Source organism: Cervus elaphus, chromosome 31 (genome assembly GCF_910594005.1).
Source record: "Cervus elaphus chromosome 31, mCerEla1.1, whole genome shotgun sequence".
Classification (NCBI taxonomy): domain Eukaryota; kingdom Metazoa; phylum Chordata; class Mammalia; order Artiodactyla; family Cervidae; genus Cervus; species Cervus elaphus.
Genome location: NC_057845.1, coordinates 37,121,054 through 37,141,501, shown reverse-complemented (window position 1 = coordinate 37,141,501; position 20,448 = coordinate 37,121,054). Strand labels below are relative to the sequence as shown.

The following is a 20,448-nucleotide window of genomic DNA, read 5'->3' as shown; positions in this document are numbered from 1 at the left end:
TTTATTTTATGGTCTAGGCCATGGACCAGGTCATGTGTTAGATTAGACTTTTCTTTACAGAGCACATTCTCTCTCTAAATGTTTGAGAAGAACATTAATCTGAATGGAACTAAATTGCATGTTATTCACAGGATTCAGGCCATATTAGTTGACAAAGGTAATACTATTCATTTGACACTCCATAATATTTTTAAAGTTAATTCAACAGATATTTGGGTTGGCCCAAAACAAACATTTTGGCCAACCCAGTTCTTACGGTATGCCTACTTACCATGTTCTAGACATCGTGTAAGGCATTTAATAAATAGTCCACCACTATTAGTACTAAATATTATGTGTCATGCTAGAGCCTTCCATGATCTAATGATGCCTCAAACTGGACTGTAGCCAATTAAAAAAGAAAAAATTGCTATTTGTAAAATGTCATTGAAAAATTGAAAATAAGAACAATTTTAACTATTTGATTCTGGAAGAACATGGGCTTGTGTGTTAGTCACTCAGTCGTGTCTGACTCTTTGTTATGCCAAGGAATGTAGCCTGCCAGGCTCCTCTGTCCATGGAATTCTCCCGGCAAGAATACTGGATTGTATTGCCATTTCCTTCTCCAGGTGATCTTCCCGACCCAGGGATCAAACCCATGTCTCGTGGATTGCAGGCAGATTCTTTACCATTTGAGCCATCAGGGAAGCTCATAATAAACATTCATTATTAAAATATAATTTTATTACCCTAAGATATCATTGTAACATGATGTCAATATTCCATATATATATATGTGATCTCTTGAGTCAGAATCATAAAACAAGTTGAATATTAAGGGGATTCCAGCCCAAGATAAATAATAATTTGGCAAATTGAGTACTCTCTGAATGAGAATATCCAAATGAATTTTGACTACAGTCTTTTTCCATGTTTGTGTTGCTGAGTTGCTGATATGAAATATATATTTATTATATGAAGCATACCTATGACAGTTAAATTCAGATAGTGTTATCTATAACAATTTGTATTGGCTTCCTCCCAAGGCTTTTGATTTGCCATGCATGAGAATAAATGAGAACCATATGAAAGTCAATAAGTTCTTGATAGTACATGACATTCTGTGTTCTCTCATCCTTGATTTTAGCAAACATTCCAAGGCTTTGGCTTCAATCATAGATGGTGATAGGCTTCAAAAATGTAAGGGCTTTTTTCTTGGCTTCAGATAAGAATCCCAAACTTAACACACTTCCATAAATCATTGGTGTGGAGATCTGTCAGAAAATAGCACAAGAGTACTACTTTTTCCTTGTGGTATTTGGTGTTTCCAAATTAGATTATTTGTTGAATGTTCAAGGGAGCATGTTTTCTTGAAGGGTTCACCATATGTCAGACAAATCTCATGCTCTTGAAATGGAGTTCACAGAAATGAAATCAAGGGTAACTGCTTGCTCCTTCCTCTACTACGGTAGTAAGAGTCAAAGAATTCTGCAGAAATATGTCTCTGCTATAGTCACTGAGTATCATCATGCATATTGAAAAGTGGCAAGATAGAGACTACTCAAGATCTTAAATCCAGTATGAATTTCATGACTGTTCTTCAGATTTTATCCTCATTAGTAGTATTATACTGACAGGTAATAAAGTGTAGCCATTCAGAGCAAGGGTCCTGCAGTTGATTTTGATTTAGCTCTACTTGATAGCTGTGCAAATTTGTATGATTCTTAACCACTCTAAACCTCAACCTATAAAGAAGATAATAACACACATATCATAGAACTGTTGGGAAAAATTAAGTAAAATAGTATATATTAAGTGCTTGGAACATGACAATGCTTAATTATTTGAAACAAGTAAACATAATAATACATACATATGCACATATATGTAATAGAATTTATGAAGCTGTTTTAAAATTCTTGTTATCATTGCTCTTGTCACTTTTATTAATTTTAAGTGGAAAATTATCATTGTTCAAGGAAGAAAGATGATAGCCCACTTAGTGGGAAAATGTGATTTAATTATGACTTTTCTCCATCAACTTGTAACTGGGTTTTCCCAGAGAATTTGGGGGTGAGGACTCCTGTAAATTCCAAAATCTTCATTTTATAGCGTATTTAACTCCACCACTTATTTTTCAGAATTGTGTCTAGATCCCCTGGGTCAATAGAATGTGTATCCCAAGTGCCCCATAAGGTGGATAGTTTTTAGTAGGCATGTTGGCATTATTTGTACATAAGAAGGGAGTAGGGAGGATCAGAATAGCTTTGGCATTTACCTTGTTAAATTTTTATAGCTAAGCTCTGGTTCAAGGGTCTACTTAAATGACTTAACTGTACTAAGAAAAATGAGAGCATTGAGACCTATGAAAGGAGTCCACAAAATCCTATGAAAATGAACCAGTTCTAGTAGAAATCAGCATATTTAATGATCCAAGATACACAACTGGAACATTAACTAGTTTTTATTGACCTGAAGGAATTTTATACTATTCCTTATAGGGACAAAAATTCAGGACATTCCTCTTTATTATATTTTCAAAAATTGTTGTTGTGTTTTTCAGTCACTAAATCACATCTGACTCTTTTTGGCGCCATGGACTGAAGCACGCCAGGCTTCCCTATCCTTCACTATCTCCTGGAGTTTTTTCAAACTCATGTCCATTGAGTCAGTGACAAAAATATTTTTAATTAATTGATCTAAATAAAAAATTTGAATGCTTATTATATATCAGACATAGCAATGGGCCGGGGGGACACAGTAATTTACAAGGCATAATTCTTGCTCAAGGAGCTTTCAGCCAGCGCTGGGAAGATGAGACCAGAAGAATGAATAGAGATTGGCTAGGTGATTCTGGACAAAAGAACAGGAAGTTCAAAGATGATTCGTAAAAAAGAAAAAAATAAAAAGTGGGGCTTGCTCAGGGAACTACAAGTGATTCGGGGCAAGTTTGAGGAGAGAGTGGACAGACAGGAAAATGTAGAGAGAAGCAGGGTTTTATCCCAGGCAGGTCTTATGTACCAATATTAAAGATTATTCTGTGTTCTAGAAACGGTTAAGTTGGCAGCTGCAGGCTAAGTTCAGCCCTTAGATGTGTCTTTTTCATTATTATGTGTTTTATCTCATTAAAAAAATATAAAAATTCTCATAAAAACTCAGATCAGAAATTCTCTTGAAAGATCAGGAATTCACATTGGATCCTTGTAGCCCTGTGGCTGAGAGTTTGCTTCTGGAGGAATGAACAGTGCTTTTATGAGTCACTGCATTCTCCACTTGCCTCACTCACTTTTATCACCTGTTGGGCCCCTGAAGCATTTGCTTTTGCAAGCCTCCTGAGGAGAAACTACAAAACTAAATTTGCTTTAATATGTTAGTCTGACTGATATTGCAGCTATCAGGTTTGGATTCAGATGAATTTACTTAAGAGATTACTTCAGTAATCAAGACAAATGATGGGGGACTAACAGAGGTATTGGTGGGGGGTAAAGAAAATAATAGAAATTAGCATTCCTAATATGGAACCATGGATTTGGTGATCTAAAAGAAGTTAGAAGGAAGAGTAAGTGATGTCATTTTAATTTCCAGGTTAATCAACTTGAGGGTCATTGTTTCAATTTAGATATTCAAGAAGCAGATACCAAGATAGAATTAGACCTGCCAAGAAATTTTTGGTGGGCATGCCAAGGAAGGATTGAAACAGGGAATAAAAGAAGGCATAGAGGGACGTCTCTGATGGTTCAGTGGTTAAGAAACTGCCTTCCAATGCAGGGATGTGGGTTTAATTCCTGGTTGGGGAACTAAGATGCCACAGGCAACTGAACTTCCGGGCCGCAACTACCAAGTCCATGTGCTCAAGAGCCCATGTTCTGCGATAAGAGAAGCTCCCGTGTCCTGCAACTAGAGAAAGCTCACACGCTGCAGTGAAAGAGCCCGCACACCGCAATGAGACCTAGTGCAGCCAAAATAAAATAGATAAATATAACAAAACGAAAGAAGGCATAGAGAGCTTGTAGATTGAAAAACAGTTCTGACACCTATGAAGCAAAGAATGTGGGATTGGATCCGATGCTCAGACTGCAGTGCAACTCTGCGAAAGTCTCAGCCAGGGTAACGGCAGCATGATATTCAAGGTTGCCTATGAAAGGAATCAGTTGGTTGCAAAGAAATGGGGCAGAACTGGTGCTCCCACCATTCTCCATGGCCTGGTGTAAACTATGCTGGGAATTTGAAAATACAACAGCTTGAGTTTGTCAGCTAATTGCTCTCCTTCTAATACATTCTTTCTTGAAATGAGATATGAATAGTAAATGCCCATAGAGGACACAGATACCACTAATAGAAGTATTGGATTCAAGTAATGAGAGAAGACAGTAAAAATGGTTGCTTGTAAAGAAGAAGAAATGAATGGATTTAGCAAGAGACTGATGTTTTCTTAATGGCCTTTTGGATGTCTATTACACGATAAGCCACACTGTAAGTGAGAGACACGAAAGGCACTTTGTGAGTGCTCAGTTGCTTGAGACGTGTCCAGCGCTTTGCTACCCTAAGGACTGTAGCCCGCCAGGCTCCTTTGTTCATGATATTCTCCAGGCAAGAAGTACTAGAGTGGGTTGCCATGCCCTCCTCCAAGGGATCTTCCTGACCCAGGGATCGAACCCTCATCTGCTGCATTACAGGCAGATTCTTTACCGCTGAGGCACCGGGGCTGCCCCTGACAAACTACATATGTGAGTTAAAGGACTTGTGGCAGAGATTGCTCTATGGATTCCAAAAGCTCTCTCTCTTTTTTTTTTTTCTATTATATGTAAGCACACTACTTGCCCTATCCCCACTCTCTTTCAGCCAGGTGTAACGGTATGATTGTGTTCTGGTCAATGGAGAGAGGTGGTGATATGTGCCACTCACTGGCAGGGTTCATAAACTCGGCCACAGACAATCCTCTCTCCCACTTTACCAGCTGGAAGCAAAGGATTCCAAGGCCTTACCCTCCACAAGATGGAGAGAGCATGGGGTTTGAATCATTGCAAATGAGACCACTTGGGGAAATAATTACTTTGTGTTATTCTGGGTCTAAAATTGTAATTTTAGTATGATAATCTCCTGGTCCATCCAAGTTGCTACAAAAGGCGTTATTTCATTCTTTTTAATGGCTGAGTAAAGTAAGTCAGAGTGAGAGAGACAAATATCATATGATATTGCTTATATGTGGAATCTAAAAAAGTGATACAAATCAATTTACCTACACAACAGAAATAGACTCTGAGCAAACAAATCTATGATTACTGGGATTGTGTGTGGGCGGGAGGGGTGGGGATAGATTGGAAGCTTGGGACTGACATGCACACTCTGCTACCTTTAATATAGGTAACTGGACTTCCCTGATGGTACAGTGAGTGGGAATCTGCCTAGCAATGCAGGGGACTCAGGTTCAGTCCCTGGCGCAGAAAGATTCCACATGCTGCGGGCTTTAAAAAGCCCATGTGCCACAACTACTGAAGCCTGCCCTTGACCCACAACTAATGAGCCCCTGGGCCACCACTGCTGAAGCCCACACTTCCTAGAGCCCACACACCATGCCGCAACTACTGAACCTGATGTGCCTAGAACCTATGCTCCACAGCAGGAGAGACCACAACAAGAGAAACCTGTGCACCGCAATGAAGAGCAGCCCCCACTCACAGCAACTAGAGAAAGCCCGCAAGCAGCAGCAAAGACCCAGTGAAACCAAAAGTAAAAAATAGACAACTTGGAAAAAATAGATAACCAATAAGGACCTACCGCATAGCACCGTGAATTCTTCTTAATACTCTGTAACCTAAATGAGAAAATAATTTGAAAACGAATAGATACACATATAGCTGAATCACTCTTCTGTATACTTGAAACTAACAAAGTTAATCAATTATACTCTAATATAAAATAAACATTTTTTAAAATAAAAAAATATTTTTATTGTTTTAAGCTGATGACATTTGGAGATTAAACTATTATGCTAGCTAGCATTAACCTAAAGAAGTGGTCCAAGATAAAGATACATGTATATGTATCACACAAAAAGATATATAGATTTCAACATAGTATCAGAGACACATTTTTACTTTGAATTATTTTTCTAAAGCTTTAGCTTCACATTCTCAACACTGAATTTATTAAGGTTTGACTAGCACCATAAATTTAGCTAGCTTACATATTTAACTTCTCCTAATTTCCTACTTCTAACAATAGTGCCAACATTTCCACAAACACTCCAGACATTTTATAGTTCCCTTTGATTCTTACCTTTGGAACAGTTCTCATGTTAGATTGGTAAATTCCTTTCTTTCTGTGTCTTTGTATGCATCCTGTTCTCCTTATTTATTCTATTACTATCATCCTAGAGTGTTTACTTTCCTGTCTAAACACGAATATAGACGCTTACTTAATCTACAGCCCTTCCCCAAATTATTTTTGCAAATGGACCCTGTCACTGTCCCCAGAGTATATCAGGGATTACAGTAACAATTATATTACAGAAAAAACACAGAATAAGAAGATCCCAGTTTGAAATATCTGTTTATTAACTGGGATGACTCTAGAAAGATGACCTGGACATTTGGAGCCTTGATTCTATCATCTATTAAAAGTAGATAAATCTATTCAAACTACCACACAATTCCATTCATTTCACATGCTAGCAAAGAAATGCTCAAAATCCTTCAGGCTTCAGCAGTATCTGAACCAAGAACTTCGAGATGTACAAGCTGGATTTAGAAAAGGCAGAGGAATCAGAGATCAAATTGCCAAAATCTGTTGGATCATAGAAAAAGAAAGAGAATTCCAGAAAGACATCTATTTCTGCTTCATTGGCTACGCTAAAGCCTTTGACTATGTAAATCACAACAAACTGTGGAAAATTCTTAAAGAGATGGGAATACCAGACCACCTTACCTCCCTCCTGAGAAACCTGTATACAGGTCGAGATGCAGCAGTTAGAACTGGACATGGAACAAAGTACTGGTTCAAAATTGGGAAAGGAGTACATCAAGACAGCATATTGTCACCCTGCTTATTTAACTTCTATGCAGAATTCATCATGCAAAATGCCAAGCTGGATGAAGCACAAGCTAGAATCAAGATTGGAGGGAGAACTATCAATAACCTCATATATGCAGATGACACCACCCTTATGGCAGAAAGTGAAGAGGAATTAAAGAGCCTCTTGATGAAAGTGAAAGTAAAAATGCTGGCTTAAAACTCAGGATTCAAAAAATGAAGTCATGGCATCCGGTCCCATCATTTCATGGCAAATAGATGGGGAAAAGATGGAAACAGTGACAGATTTTACTTTCTTGTACTCCAAAATCACTGTGAACAGTGACTGCAGCCATGAAATTAAAAGATGCTTGCTCCTTGGAAGAAAAGGTATGACAAACCTAGACAGCATATTAAAAATCAGAGGTATTACTTTGCCTACAAAGGTCTGTATAGTCAAAGGTATGGTTTTTCCAGTAGTCATGTATGGATATGAGAGTTGGACCATAAAGAAGCCTGAGTGTCAAAGAACTGATGCCTTCAAACTTGCTGGAGAAGACTCTTAAGAGTCTGTTGAACAGCAAGGAGATCAAACCAGTCAATCCTAAAGCAAATCAGTCCTGAATATTCATTGAAAGGACTGATGCTGAAGCTGAAGCTCCAAAACTTTAGGCTCCTGATGCAAAGAGCTGATTCACTGGAAAAGACCCTGATGTTGGGAATGATTGAAGGCAGGAGGAGAAGGAGACAATAGAGGATGAGATTTTTGGATGGCATCACTGAATCAGTGGACATGAGTTTGGGCAAGCTTTGGGAGATGATGAAGGACAGGGAAGCCTGGTGTGCTGTAGTCCATGTGGTTTCAAAGAGTCAGACACAACTGAGCATCTGAACATAACAAAATCTATTCACAGTATTGTTGCAAAATTTAATGAAGTGATTTGTAAATGGTGACAGGAAAGCCCCTGTCTCATAATAGTGCTTAAAATATATATCTTGAATTAAATATATTCTCTTTACCTCCTTCCTTTATCTCCTGCTTACACATTATTCTTCCTCTCAACAAGATTGAATGCTATTTCTCTTTCAAGGAAAACTCAAATCTGATCTATTTTTTGACTACTTCTATGGAAATCTTGATCACTTATCTTGCCTCATATTGTGAGTTAGCAATGATTTTCATATATAATCATTTTCTTTAAATAAGTTCCAAATGATTAGGGATCTACTTTATTCAAAGTTTTAAGTGTTTCTTAGAATATTATTTGAAGTTTCAGCTCATTGGTTGTTTCTCATTTTTGTTTTATCTGATCCATTCAGAATTCCTTTCTTCTTTTTTCATAAGTGATATTTTGACTTTCTTTTGGACATAAACTTCTCTGACACCTCTAGTCCCCATGGAACATCAATTATATGGGATCCTATCCACAATCTTTAAGAGCAGGCTCGGGACTAGAAGCTGGTATGAATCTATGTCATTCATTCTCCCATCCAAAGTGATTCAGACAGCATTTCTAAGTCAAGAAAGGCTCCATGATTTCTACTGGAACAATAGAGGGAAAGCAATTATCTCATAGGAATTACAGTGTAAAATTATATCAACTAGAGCAGTATTTTAACAGATATACAGTTACAGCTCGGTAATGCCTATGGATAACATAACATATATCTCTTCCTCACTAATGGAGAAAAAAGAAACAGAAGCACATTCTTCTTGACTTACATAAATTTCATTATTTTGCTGTTTAAACAAGCACATTTTTATAATATTTAAAAAGGTTCAAAGACCACTTCCATATTCCAATCTGTAAAAAATATTTTCATTATGTTTATTATAAAAATATAAATGTTTCCACTACAAATCATTTTACATTAGTAAGAGGCCATCTACATTGTACAACATAGACTAAATGAGTAATGTTTTGAAAATGAAAATTTAAGTACACACATATTGTCAACCATATCACATTTATACATGGCTTATTTTATACTTAGTACAGTTTAACATGGGCAAGTTATCAGAAATAAATATATAAATCAAACTTAAGATACAATCAGATAATATGGTACATGATATTATGAAGCAATTGTGATTTCATGTTTACTGAAAGCCAACAGTTTCTGTACAAAGAGATGGCCATAAGCATTCTAGTACCTCTACTCCACAGTTAAGAATCGTACACTGTTATGTTTACATATGTACAGGGTAAGGATTGTGAAAAGTAAATTTATAAGAAGTCAGATAGAAAAATAGTGAAAAATGAAGAGCAATATACTGCATATACAATTTCCACTTTCAAATGGAAACCACAGCCAAAATAAATGAAATAGATTAAACAATCCTCAACTTCTCCTAGTTCATGAAATGCACAGATTTTGTGGAGTATGCACAGAATAGCACCTAAGACAGTAAACGCTAGTCTGGAAAAAAATGAGATTTAAGCCAGATTCAGATCTCAATCTAACATTCCACAAAACAAAACGTTTGCTTAAAAAATGATTTTGAGCTGCTTCTAGCAGGCTTGTGAAATTTGTAATTAATTTAATAATCATATATATCTTTTTAAAAGGTTCATGCTCTTATACACCCAATACATAATTCTAGTAGGATGATTTGATTATAAGAATATTGAAGACATTTGAGAAATAATTTTATATATGAAGGAATACAACATAAGCCTTATTACACTAAATTTACAACAGATTAGCACTTGTGAATTTTGATCTGTGATTATAAACTGTATAAGTGTTCCATTTTGCATAAGAACATAAAGGTTGCAGCATTGTTTTATCCCTTCTATTCTTGTGACATATGCATTTCTTATTCCAATAACATGATCATATCAGCATTAGAAAGATTATAGATAGAGCCAAAATGTTGCTCCACAGTCTATTATGGCTAGATCTCCACCAGGTATATATTTCAAAAATTATGGAGTATGCTCATATTTGACCTTTATGGAATAGCAAGTCCAAGTTCCTGCAAGAAGAGATCTCTCCAGGTTTTGAGTCTTGATGGACAACCAGCTATTTTGAAGATTATATGTTCAATGTGTCAAGAAGTTCAATGTTTCTAAGATATATACCAAAACTATAATAGGTGCATTTCACTGGAGACTCAAAGATAATAATACTTGCTATTGATGATGACAATGTTTAAATAATTTAGCAAAAGCTCAGTGATGCAGATGAGTAGTTTAGTAATCCTTATTCCCTATAATCAGCTCAAAAAGTTTAAGCAAATGTATAAAGTGGCATTTCAAAACCAGTCAGCCAGTGATCTTTTTGATTCATGCATCAGCTTATAGGCAGCTTATAGGCTACATTGCCAATTAATACAGCAACCTAAATAGTATCCCAATCCTTTCCAGTGTAGCATTCTCTACTCAGGAGCTCTAATATAGCTCTTTTACCAAAGGAGGGAGTTTATGGTCTCCTAAGCACCGGAGCAAGGCAGGTATGTCATTGAAAATCCATTACACACAAGTTGGTATATCAGACTAAATTAGGAACACACAGTTTATAATAAATGGGGAGACAAAAGTGGGTGGAATAATTCAGACTGTGGGAGATTTGGTTAGTGTATGAACAAGGAAAGGGTTTTGTTTCTTTTTATATATAGATATAGATACATATGAGTGTATGATTCAAACAATCTGGAAAGAAACACATCATTTTCTGTGTCTAGTTTGTCATGTTTTCTGCTGCTGACAATTTGAGAGAGCTTTTGGCCCTTGGCTGTCACAAATCCAAGTTAAATCATCAAGGCATAAATAGAAAACAATGAAAGACAATTCAAAAGAAAATAAATATGTACTTTTCTTCAAAATCAAAACACATTTTTACATGATAATACTTAAGAAGGCTACCAATCAAAAATGTGTAGTACTTAAAACAGCTACAAACTTCATTTCTATATGCTTTTTAACAGAGAAAAGAGAATAATACAATGAAAATGTAGTAAATATGGCCGGATGGTTTGAGGTATGAATTCCTCTATTTTGCTTGCTTTCAAAGAAACAAAATACCTGTTACAGATCTCTTCTGTGTATAAAAATATCACAAGTCTGTTCTCTTGTGGCTATTCAGAAGCATAGCCATGTTCATTGCGCTATTTCATTTGTTTTGCTTTTATGAGAGTCAGTTTATGATCAATGGCTCTTGGCTAGTTCTTTGTCATTTTGCGCTGAAGAATTCTGATTTAATCCATCAACTAATATAAAAAAGCAATTAAAAAACAAAATACACCCACCCACCCATCCACTAAACAACAGGGGAAAATAAAGAGTTTTTGAATTCCATTTTAAGGCATTTTACTCGTATCTGAGTGTCTTATTGGGCTTGGAATGTCCACCAGTATTTCCAGTGTTGTCATCAAGTCTGCAGAGCGATGACACATTTTCCACTTTCTTCCAGAACTAGCACTTTACACTGGGACTGGACTATTCTTGGATTGTGTTTCTAGAACTTTAATACTACTGATGATCTTCTTCTGTGGCCCAACCACAGTGACACCGACCTTTTTCATGTCGCTGCTAAAAAAAGGAGAAAATTTCTGGTGAGAATCATGGCCTGCTGGACAGTATGTAAATAGGATATTTTCAATTAACAAAGCTTGTACAATTACAGGTCCCAATGCTCTAGGCATAATTTTCTGATTTTTGTAACATATGTGTAGTATTATATATCCTGATAACTCCACTGTTATCTTTGTGGAAGAATACAGGTTGTACGTTGAACATAGGAAGTGTGTTGAACAGTATTCCCCTCAAAATTCCTGTCCATCTGGAACTTCACCATGTAAGGGCCAGCTTGGGGATTGACTTGACTGATAGATTGTGTTTAAAGTGACACTGTATCAGTTTCTGCATTCAGTTATTTAGCAACTAACAGATTCTACTTCTTATCTCCTGAGGCACCCTTTCTAGGCCCCAGAGCTGCCAGTGAAAAAATATGACTACCTATTGAAGAGGTCCAGAGAAGGCAATGGCACCCCACTCCAGTACTCTTGCCTGGAAAATCCAATGGACGGAGGAGCCTGGTGGGCTGCAGTCCATGGGGTCACTAAGAGTTGGACACGACTGAGCGACTTCACTTTCACTTTTCACTTTCCTACATTGGAGAAGGAAATGGCAACCCAGTGTTCTTGCCTGGAGAATCCCAGGGACGGCGGAGCCTGGTGGGCTGCCGTCTATGGGGTCACACAGAGTCGGACACAACTGAAGTGACTTAGCAGCAGCAGCAGCAGCATTGAAGAGTCACCAGTAAGCACTTGGTCTACAGGCCTAGGTATATGTAGCATCTGAACCAGGGCAAAGAAGAATGAAACCATCTCAAGCCCTCCAGACTAGATCAGATTCATGTTAGTTGAATACTTCATTCAACTCTAGCACCAGACGTGAAGACTCACCCACCTGAGCTCTACCCAAATTCATGACTCATGACACTGTGTGTACAATAAAATCCTTGTTGTTTTAGCCTTTTAGTTTGGGGAAGTTTGTTGTTCAGCCATAGATCACTGAAATAATTTCTTTAAAGTATAAAGTTCTTTCAAATTACAAAAAAATGGCAAGGATATTTCTCTATCAAAACCATTAAATTTAAAATAGTTAATACTTGGAAACCAGGAATTGAAATAAATATTATAAGAATACATGGAACTTCATTTGTGGAGGAGAGGGAAGACTTAGCTAGACATGTGCAAATAATTAATTAAACATTCTTGATTTAAGTAATTAGTTCATACAACCACCTCTTTCAGGTCTTGACTCAAATATCCCTCTCATGAGATTTCCCTGATGCTCCTACTCCATATTGTAAAACCTCTCTGCACTCATATCTGTACTTCTATTACTTTTCTTGTTTCATTTTCTTCCAAAGTATTTATCACCATCTAGCATATTGCCCCCCCCCCCATTCTTTTGTCTTTGGTTTATTTATTTTTTTACTCTCTATCTTGTCTCACAAGAAAGTGAATTTCATGTGAACAAGGATTCTTGTGGCTTTTGTACTATACTTATCAAACACACCCTAAACAATCACTCTCATTTAGCAGGGGCTCAATATGTACTTACTAAAGAATAAATCAGTTATCCAAAATATATTTATCTGGGAAGTTGACAGAGGATTAAGTGTAACTTGGAGTGCTAGGCAAATTGAAAGTGGCAAGAAGGAAAAGCACACACACGCAAATGCACACAAAGGTGGGGCTCCTTTATACTGAGCATTAAAGAAAGAATGAAAAATTGGGAATTTAACCTCATAGAATTGAACCAAGTGATCTGTTAAAAAGTGAGTTCCCAAGCAATACAGGTGTGCAAGCAAACAATAGGCAACCACTTAAGAAGCAATTTACATGTTATTTAAGCATCTGCTGCATAAAACTAATCAAAGCTCAGTTGCATTCCTATTATCTAAGCTGGGAGTGAAATCACAATGCCCTACAGGTTACCCCTGAACCCTGCTGCCATTCAAGGGGCTAATAAATTCTCTAAGGACAGCCTGTATTTTGCCTGAGGTCCTCTCTGGTCACAGTCTTTAGCTACCTTGCTTCAACAGGAAGGCTAGTGGGGAGCTATGCTGACATCTAGCTTGCTGCCCTTTGTGTAACTGTGGATAATGAAACCTTCATTTTGAGTGGTGGTGATGTTCAGTTGCTAAGTCATGTCCAATTCTTTTGGATCCCTTGGACTGAAGCAAGCCAGGCTTCCCTGTCCCTTCCCACACCTAGGTTATCTATGTTGAACCCTGCTTTTGAGAATGCGTGCTCTACAGGATTTTGATTCTTTTATAAAGATATCAGGGATCTATCTTTAAAATGAACAACAAACATTTCTCTACTCATCCTCAAACTATTACAAAGTCAGGTTATGAATCTAATAGCCAGAAAACAGGACAGACATAAATATATGTGTACAAATCAATAGATTCTCACTGTTTTTATATTTCTTCTCTCATCTTTCTTCCAATTTTCTCTCTCTCTCTCTCTCTCTCTCTCTCTATATATATATATATATACACACACACACATACATACATATTATACCTTGCTAAGTTTTTTCTATGTCTCCCCTTTTCTGCCTTCTTTATAAGCTTAAAAACAAAATGCAATCATGGGAAGATAGAAAAAATGATCCAAGGTAATGTACTAAATTTCCTGAGGACATTGAGAAATTTCAGCATAATGAGGGAGTAATACACGCTATGATGCTTAACCCTGATTTTTCCTCTAGAACTGAACCACCGATTCTCTGGCTACCGGAAAAAATCAGATACTGCAAGTTCACAGACCAATTTGGGACAAATCTGAAGAACCAGTCCAGCTTTAGGACTCTTGCTCCAACAACTAGAACTGAGTCTTCTTCTTCAGTCCAATGCCTCCTCATCGCTTCTTTACAAGTGTATGTCCCAAGGGTACATGAAGAAATCTGCATAAAACTGTGTCAGATTCAGCATCTGGGAACCCAGTGTAAGCAAGTTGATATGTAGTCTTGTTTCTATTTAATGCATAGGATTATACTGGAAAAGAGAATTACAGTAAGCATCCCTGTAGGTTATGCCTTAGCTTGAGGTTTTATGTATGCTCTCCTCTCTTCACCCCACCAAAATGTCTTCTACCTACCACCCTGCCATGACCAAAATCTCTCTAAACATCCAGCTGCTGTAGTCTCAGTAACACTCCCCGTATCCTTATCTCATTAGGACTACCCTATTGAGAAGAGCAGTGGAAAAGTTCAAGACTAAAGAGCAGTTGAAGACTGAGACCGGAGGTTAATAAGCTATCTGGTACTTCAAAGGCAAAAGGATAGGTGATGACACTTTGAAAATGGCATCCAAGGGTTCAGGGTAATGACATGCAGCAATTAATCTGCCTCATACTCATTCCACACCTTCATTCTCTTTCCAGTTTCTCTAATAACTCTTGCCCTTTCTTATTCTCTCTTCCCTCCTCACATTAACCCTCCTAAATCCATCCTAGGCTATGAAATAATATTTTTAAAAAATATGTTGACTGAATAAGACCACATGTTTAAAAACTTTTATTTGAAAATTAGGTAACTTGAGTAGCTGGCATGTAAATGAAATCTCTAAACTAATTGGAATAAGCTAATATTTATTTGAGTATGAAACACTTGTCCTATGATTGATAGCTTGGATAGAAAAAGAAAACAAATTTAATATCCTTTCTTAGGTAATAATCTGAAAGTCTTATTCTAAAAGAAACTCTAGAGTTATTTGGTCAAGGGAATCATTTCTGAATTGAGTCTGGAAACACCAAGAAAATAAGGATTGGAAGGAATCAAATTCAAGCAATACACCTAAGACTGCAAAAGAAAGGATGAAATATAGAGTTAAATATTTTTATTGCATTGAAGATGAAAATGTTGCCTTACTATATTTCCCTAAATGATTAATGTATTAAATATTTTTAAATTCTTACATTTGTGATATAAACAAGGAAGGTGGCATATGAGATAGAGACTGCAGAGAACCAAGAAGTCAATGACACTTTTCAAGGAGTTTTAGGTCAATAGATGTTAATTCTATGTTGACCCTAAATTGAGAAGAAAGGGCAGAAGAAAGCACTTTGAAATACAGAGAGATCTGAAACCAACTGGCTCAGTGTGAAGGGGAAAATCTGAAAAAGCTGAGTATCCTGAAAAATCAGCTTTCATCTTGCATATAGACTCACAACTTGTTTAAATAATCATAACCACTAAGTGAAAATATTCCAGCCAGCCTAAAAAGAGCTTACTATCCAATGCTGTACCAGAGACAAACATATTCCTAAGGTGAAAGTATAACAAAGGCTGCCACTTCACCTTTTTAAACAAATAGCATTTTGTCTACATTTGCAGATTAGAATATCTGACTATATTTAAATTGTGAGCTCACTGTTAATCATATTAGCAAGGTTCTGCCTCATCCACTTCAGTATACTGTTTCATTATCTAAAAGCTCTGAATGTTGATACTTTATTGAGAATAAACATTTGTATAGCTTTGCCTTTGAAAATCTGGCAATGGTGCAGAAATTTTTAGCTTTGTGTTTGTTCTTTACTATGCTTCTGTGCTTTAAAGCAGGTGTCTTGTATATCACAACCCAAACTATTTACATTACTAGAATAAGAATTTCTAAAAATATTTAAATACATTAACATATCCTGGGGCTGTGTCTGATTAAAATAACTATCACAGAAACCCAAAGAACATTGTCAGTTGGGTCAGAAGTCTATTCAATAAATACTATATTCTATTTCAAACAGGAATGCTAGCACAGATTAAGTAGATGAGTGTGAGTTTATATTCTAAGAATAAATTCACTTCTTCAATATAATATACCCTTTCTGTAGATCCTTTTGTGATGTCTGTGTTTCTGACAAGGATGCTATACCATTAATGGTAAACTCCTTTACCTGTTTGTTAGGTGCTTGTATCTCTTAATTACACTACACACTTCCTTTTGGCATCTAATCTATAGCTTTCCAAGGTGACTTTATTTAAATGATTGACAAGATGACAAAGTCCTTAGAAGCTGAACAACATTTGAATATTCAAATATTGGATATGACTTACAGGAAGTTGAGGGCACTAAAGGATCTATTTAATGTAATAAAGATCAAAAGGCAGAAGAGTTTGACTCAAAGATGGATACAGTTTCCAAAGAGACTTTACAAGCTACAAAATTGTGGACAATTTTGATGTATTTGTTCCACACAAAAGCTCTTTCTTTGGAGCAGTCCTTTATGCCACCCTCAGGAAAGAATGCCTAGAGCCAAGTTCATGCTATCTCACTCCACCTCCTTTGAAATGAAATGATTAGTTCATGGCAAACATGTCTTTGGAGAAGCCAGTCTATAAGCAGGACTGAGGCCTTCAGAATGTCTCTCCTGGGGACTTAGAAGAAAGTGAGTTGGACCCTGGTCAGTTGAATGACATACCAAGGTTGTGTGATCTAGGACTGAGAGAGTCATTTTCAGCTATGTGCATGGGGATACAGAAAAAGTCACTGTATAGAACAAGAAAAAATGACGCAGTCTCATTAGAAAGTGAAGTCAACTGTCTCATTCACAGAGTGATGAAGAATATGGCTTCCAGTTTTTCACTTCCTATTTCCAGTTAGCAAACTTGGTGAATGAGTATGACTTTTATGGATTATTCACTGGGTTAATTTAATTCCTTGTAAACCCCTTCTCCTTAAGGCCATGGGTTTCTCATATCAAAGAAGTCCTATTACCAAAGGATCCCTATTGTACCACAGGATCCCTAAGATATATATTTGTGTGTGTGCTCAGTCCCATCTGACTCTTGGCGGCCCCATGGACTATAGCCCGCCAGGCTCCTCTGCCCATGGAATTTTCCAGGCAAGAATACTGGAATGGGTTGTCATTTCCTACTGGCTTTTAACACATGAAATTATAAAATAAAACTAATTAATATTTATCAATTGTGCATATCTCTCTTTCCAAACTGATGATAAGCCTTTTTAAGGAAAATTATGTCTTCAACTTGCTTATGACTTTATTTTCTAGCATGAGATCACTTAAGAATAGGTGATAGTATAATATAAGTTGTTTATTTAGCATCTTTGAGAACTACTTTTAGACTTTGGCATGTTTCTCTGTATATCAGATTATCCAACTAGTTCTCAAATTTCCATTTCCACAAAGGTTAGTGACAGTGAAAGTGAAGTTGCTCAGTCATGTCCAACTCTTTGTGACCCCGTGGACTGTAGCCTAGCAGTCTCCTCTCTCCATGGGATTCTCCAGGCAAGAATACTGGAGTGGGTTGCCATTTCCTTCTCCAGGGGATCTTCCCAACCCAGGGATTGAACCCGGGTCTCCCGCATTGCAGGTGGATGCTTTAACAGGCTTTGTTAAAAATAACAGAAAATCACAAATGCAGGTATATACAAGTCATCATGCTATATCTGCTTATGTTCTAAATTAGAGACTTGGGTCTGTTGGGGTGGGGTGTGGGTGAATATCTGGTGGTTTATCTGAAGGTTACAGTTCAATGAAGATAGCTTTTGTGGGGAACAAACGTGAGGGAGGAAGACACATCAACACATCGATCTAGAAGGTGTCCTTGACAAAAAGACCCAGGATCCAGCTCAGGAGAAAGTTAAGTACCTTAGAGATTCATTTACTCTTTAAATGTATTTATTCAAAACATATATGTCCACTAGAAAGTTTAGAATCATTCAGTCAAAAACGTATTCTTACTCTGCAGAGATCTTGGCTATGGTGTCACAAGAACTGTACTCTACGCCTGTGAAGATTTCCTTGCACTGTGCTGTTCGGACACCATTAAGCCAGTCACCTGTTGTGCGGAAGGTAGTAATGTCGATGTTACTTTGGTCCAGAAGAAGGTTTGATGGCCTGTAAGAAAAGAAAATACCAAAGGGAGAAAGATCAGGAGTCAGCAGAGTTGCTGTGTGTCAAAATTCAACACCAACATCAGCAGGAACCTCCAGACTTCATGTGGCGCTCCTGTTTATTTGTAAAATTTATCTGCCATGAAGCCTTCATCTGCTCAAGCTGGCAGCTTTGCAAGAACACTGTGTAATCATCTTGTCTCAGTGCTCCCCTTCTCTACTCATGACTGCTTTTTAAATTACTGAAACTTTGCCTGTGAAAAGCATAAATATATCCATACATACTTCCATAATTTAATTTGTTTATCCATTAGCAAAGATGGTGGTAATTTAGGTTGCAGTTATAGCTGACATGGCATTCTGAGCACTCTGTTGTCTGCTTTGGTGGATGGATTTGTTTCCAATATTAAATCCTGCCTACTGAATGTTCATCTGCAGACATTGTACAGGTTGCTTTCCAAGGGAAAATTTGAACAATGTAGACTATATTTACATAAGGAGGTAAAGTTGGCATGTATTTAATGTCACTATGTCATTAAAAATAAAAAATTAAAAAGAAATAGAAAACACTAGATGAGTAACAATAAGTGAGAGTCTAACAACTAGGACAACACCAAATATAATACAATATAAATATATATATATACACACACACACAAAGATAGATGATAGATAGACATTGTGACTATGATTCTTATTGCACAATATAGTCAGCATTAACAGAAATTTTTCAGTTCAATCACCCAGTCGTGTCCGACTCTTTGTGACCCCATGGACTGCAGCATGACAGGCCTCCCTGCCCATCGCCATTGGAGCTTACTCAAACTCATGTCCATCGAGTGGGTGTTGCCATCCAAACATCTCATCCTCTCCTTCTCATCCTCATGACCTTCTCCTCCCACCTTCAATCTTTCCCAGCACCAGGGTCTTTTCCAATTGGTCAGTTCTTCGCATAAGGTGTCCAAAGTTTTGGAGTTTCAGCTTCAGCATCAGTCCTTCCAATGAATATTCAGGACTGATTTCCTTTAAGATTGATTGGTTGGATCTCCTTGCAGTCCAAGGGACTCTTAAGAGTCTTCTCCAACACCACAATTCAAAAGCATCAGTTCTTTGGTGCTCAGCTTTCTTTATAGTTCAACTTTCACTGCCATACATGACTACTGGAAAAACCATAGCTTTGACTAGATGGACCTTTTTTGGTAATTTCTCTGCTTTTTAACATGCCGTCTAATTGGTCATAGCTTTTCTTCCAAGGAGCAAGCGTCTTTTAATTTCATGGTGGCAGTCACCATCTGCAGTGATTTTGGAGCCCAAAAAATAAAATCTGTCACTGTTTCTATTGTTTTACCTTCTGCCATGAAATGATGAGACTGGATGCCATGATCTTAGTTTTCTGGATGTTGAGTTTTAAGCCAGCTTCTTCACTCTCCTCTTGCACTTTCATCAAGAGGCTCTTTAGTTATTCTTCAATTTCTGCCAGAAGGGTGGTGTCATCTGCATATCTGAGGTTATTGATATTTCTCCTGACAATCTTGATTCCAGCTTGTGCTTCATCCAGTCTGGCATTTCATGTGATGTACTCTGCATATAAGTTAAATAAGCAGGGTGACAATATACTGCCTTGACGTACTCTTTCCCAATTTGGAACCAGTCTGCTGTTCCATATCCGGTTCTGTTTCTTCTTGACCGGCATACAGGTTTCTCAGATGGCATGTCAGGTGTCTGGTATTCCCATCTCTTGAAGAATTTTCCACAGTTTGTTGTGATCCACACCGTGAAAGGCTTTGGTGTAGTCAATAAGGCAGAAGTAGATATTTTCCTGGAACTCTCTTGCTTTTTCGGTGATCCAGCAAATGTTGGCAATTTGATCTCTGATTCCTCTGCCTTTTCTAAATCCAGCTTGAACATCTGGAAGGTCACAGTTCACATACTGTTGAAGCCTGGCTTCGAGAATTTTGACCATTACTTTGCTAGCATGTGAGATGAGTGTAATTGTGTGGGTAGTTTGAACATTCTTTGGCATTGCCTTTTTTTGGGATTGGAATGAAAACTGACCTTTTCCAGTCCTGTGGCCACTGCTGA

The 20,448-nt window shown here is 37.3% G+C and overlaps 1 protein-coding gene across 3 annotated transcripts in view; it reads right to left on the bottom strand.

The window, feature by feature from the left end:
- Positions 1–8,796: 8,796 nt before the first annotated feature.
- EPHA3 (EPH receptor A3) overlaps positions 8,797–20,448 on the bottom strand; it is a 389,454-nt gene continuing 377,802 nt past the window's right edge. For all 3 annotated transcript variants that reach the window (XM_043892612.1, XM_043892611.1, XM_043892613.1), the window contains 2 exons: positions 18,215–18,370; positions 8,797–11,525 (listed from right to left, as the gene is read on the bottom strand). In XM_043892612.1, coding sequence (XP_043748547.1) covers positions 11,417–11,525; positions 18,215–18,370 — 265 coding nt within the window. In that variant the 3' untranslated portion in view covers positions 8,797–11,416. The remainder of the gene's footprint in view (positions 11,526–18,214; positions 18,371–20,448) is intronic.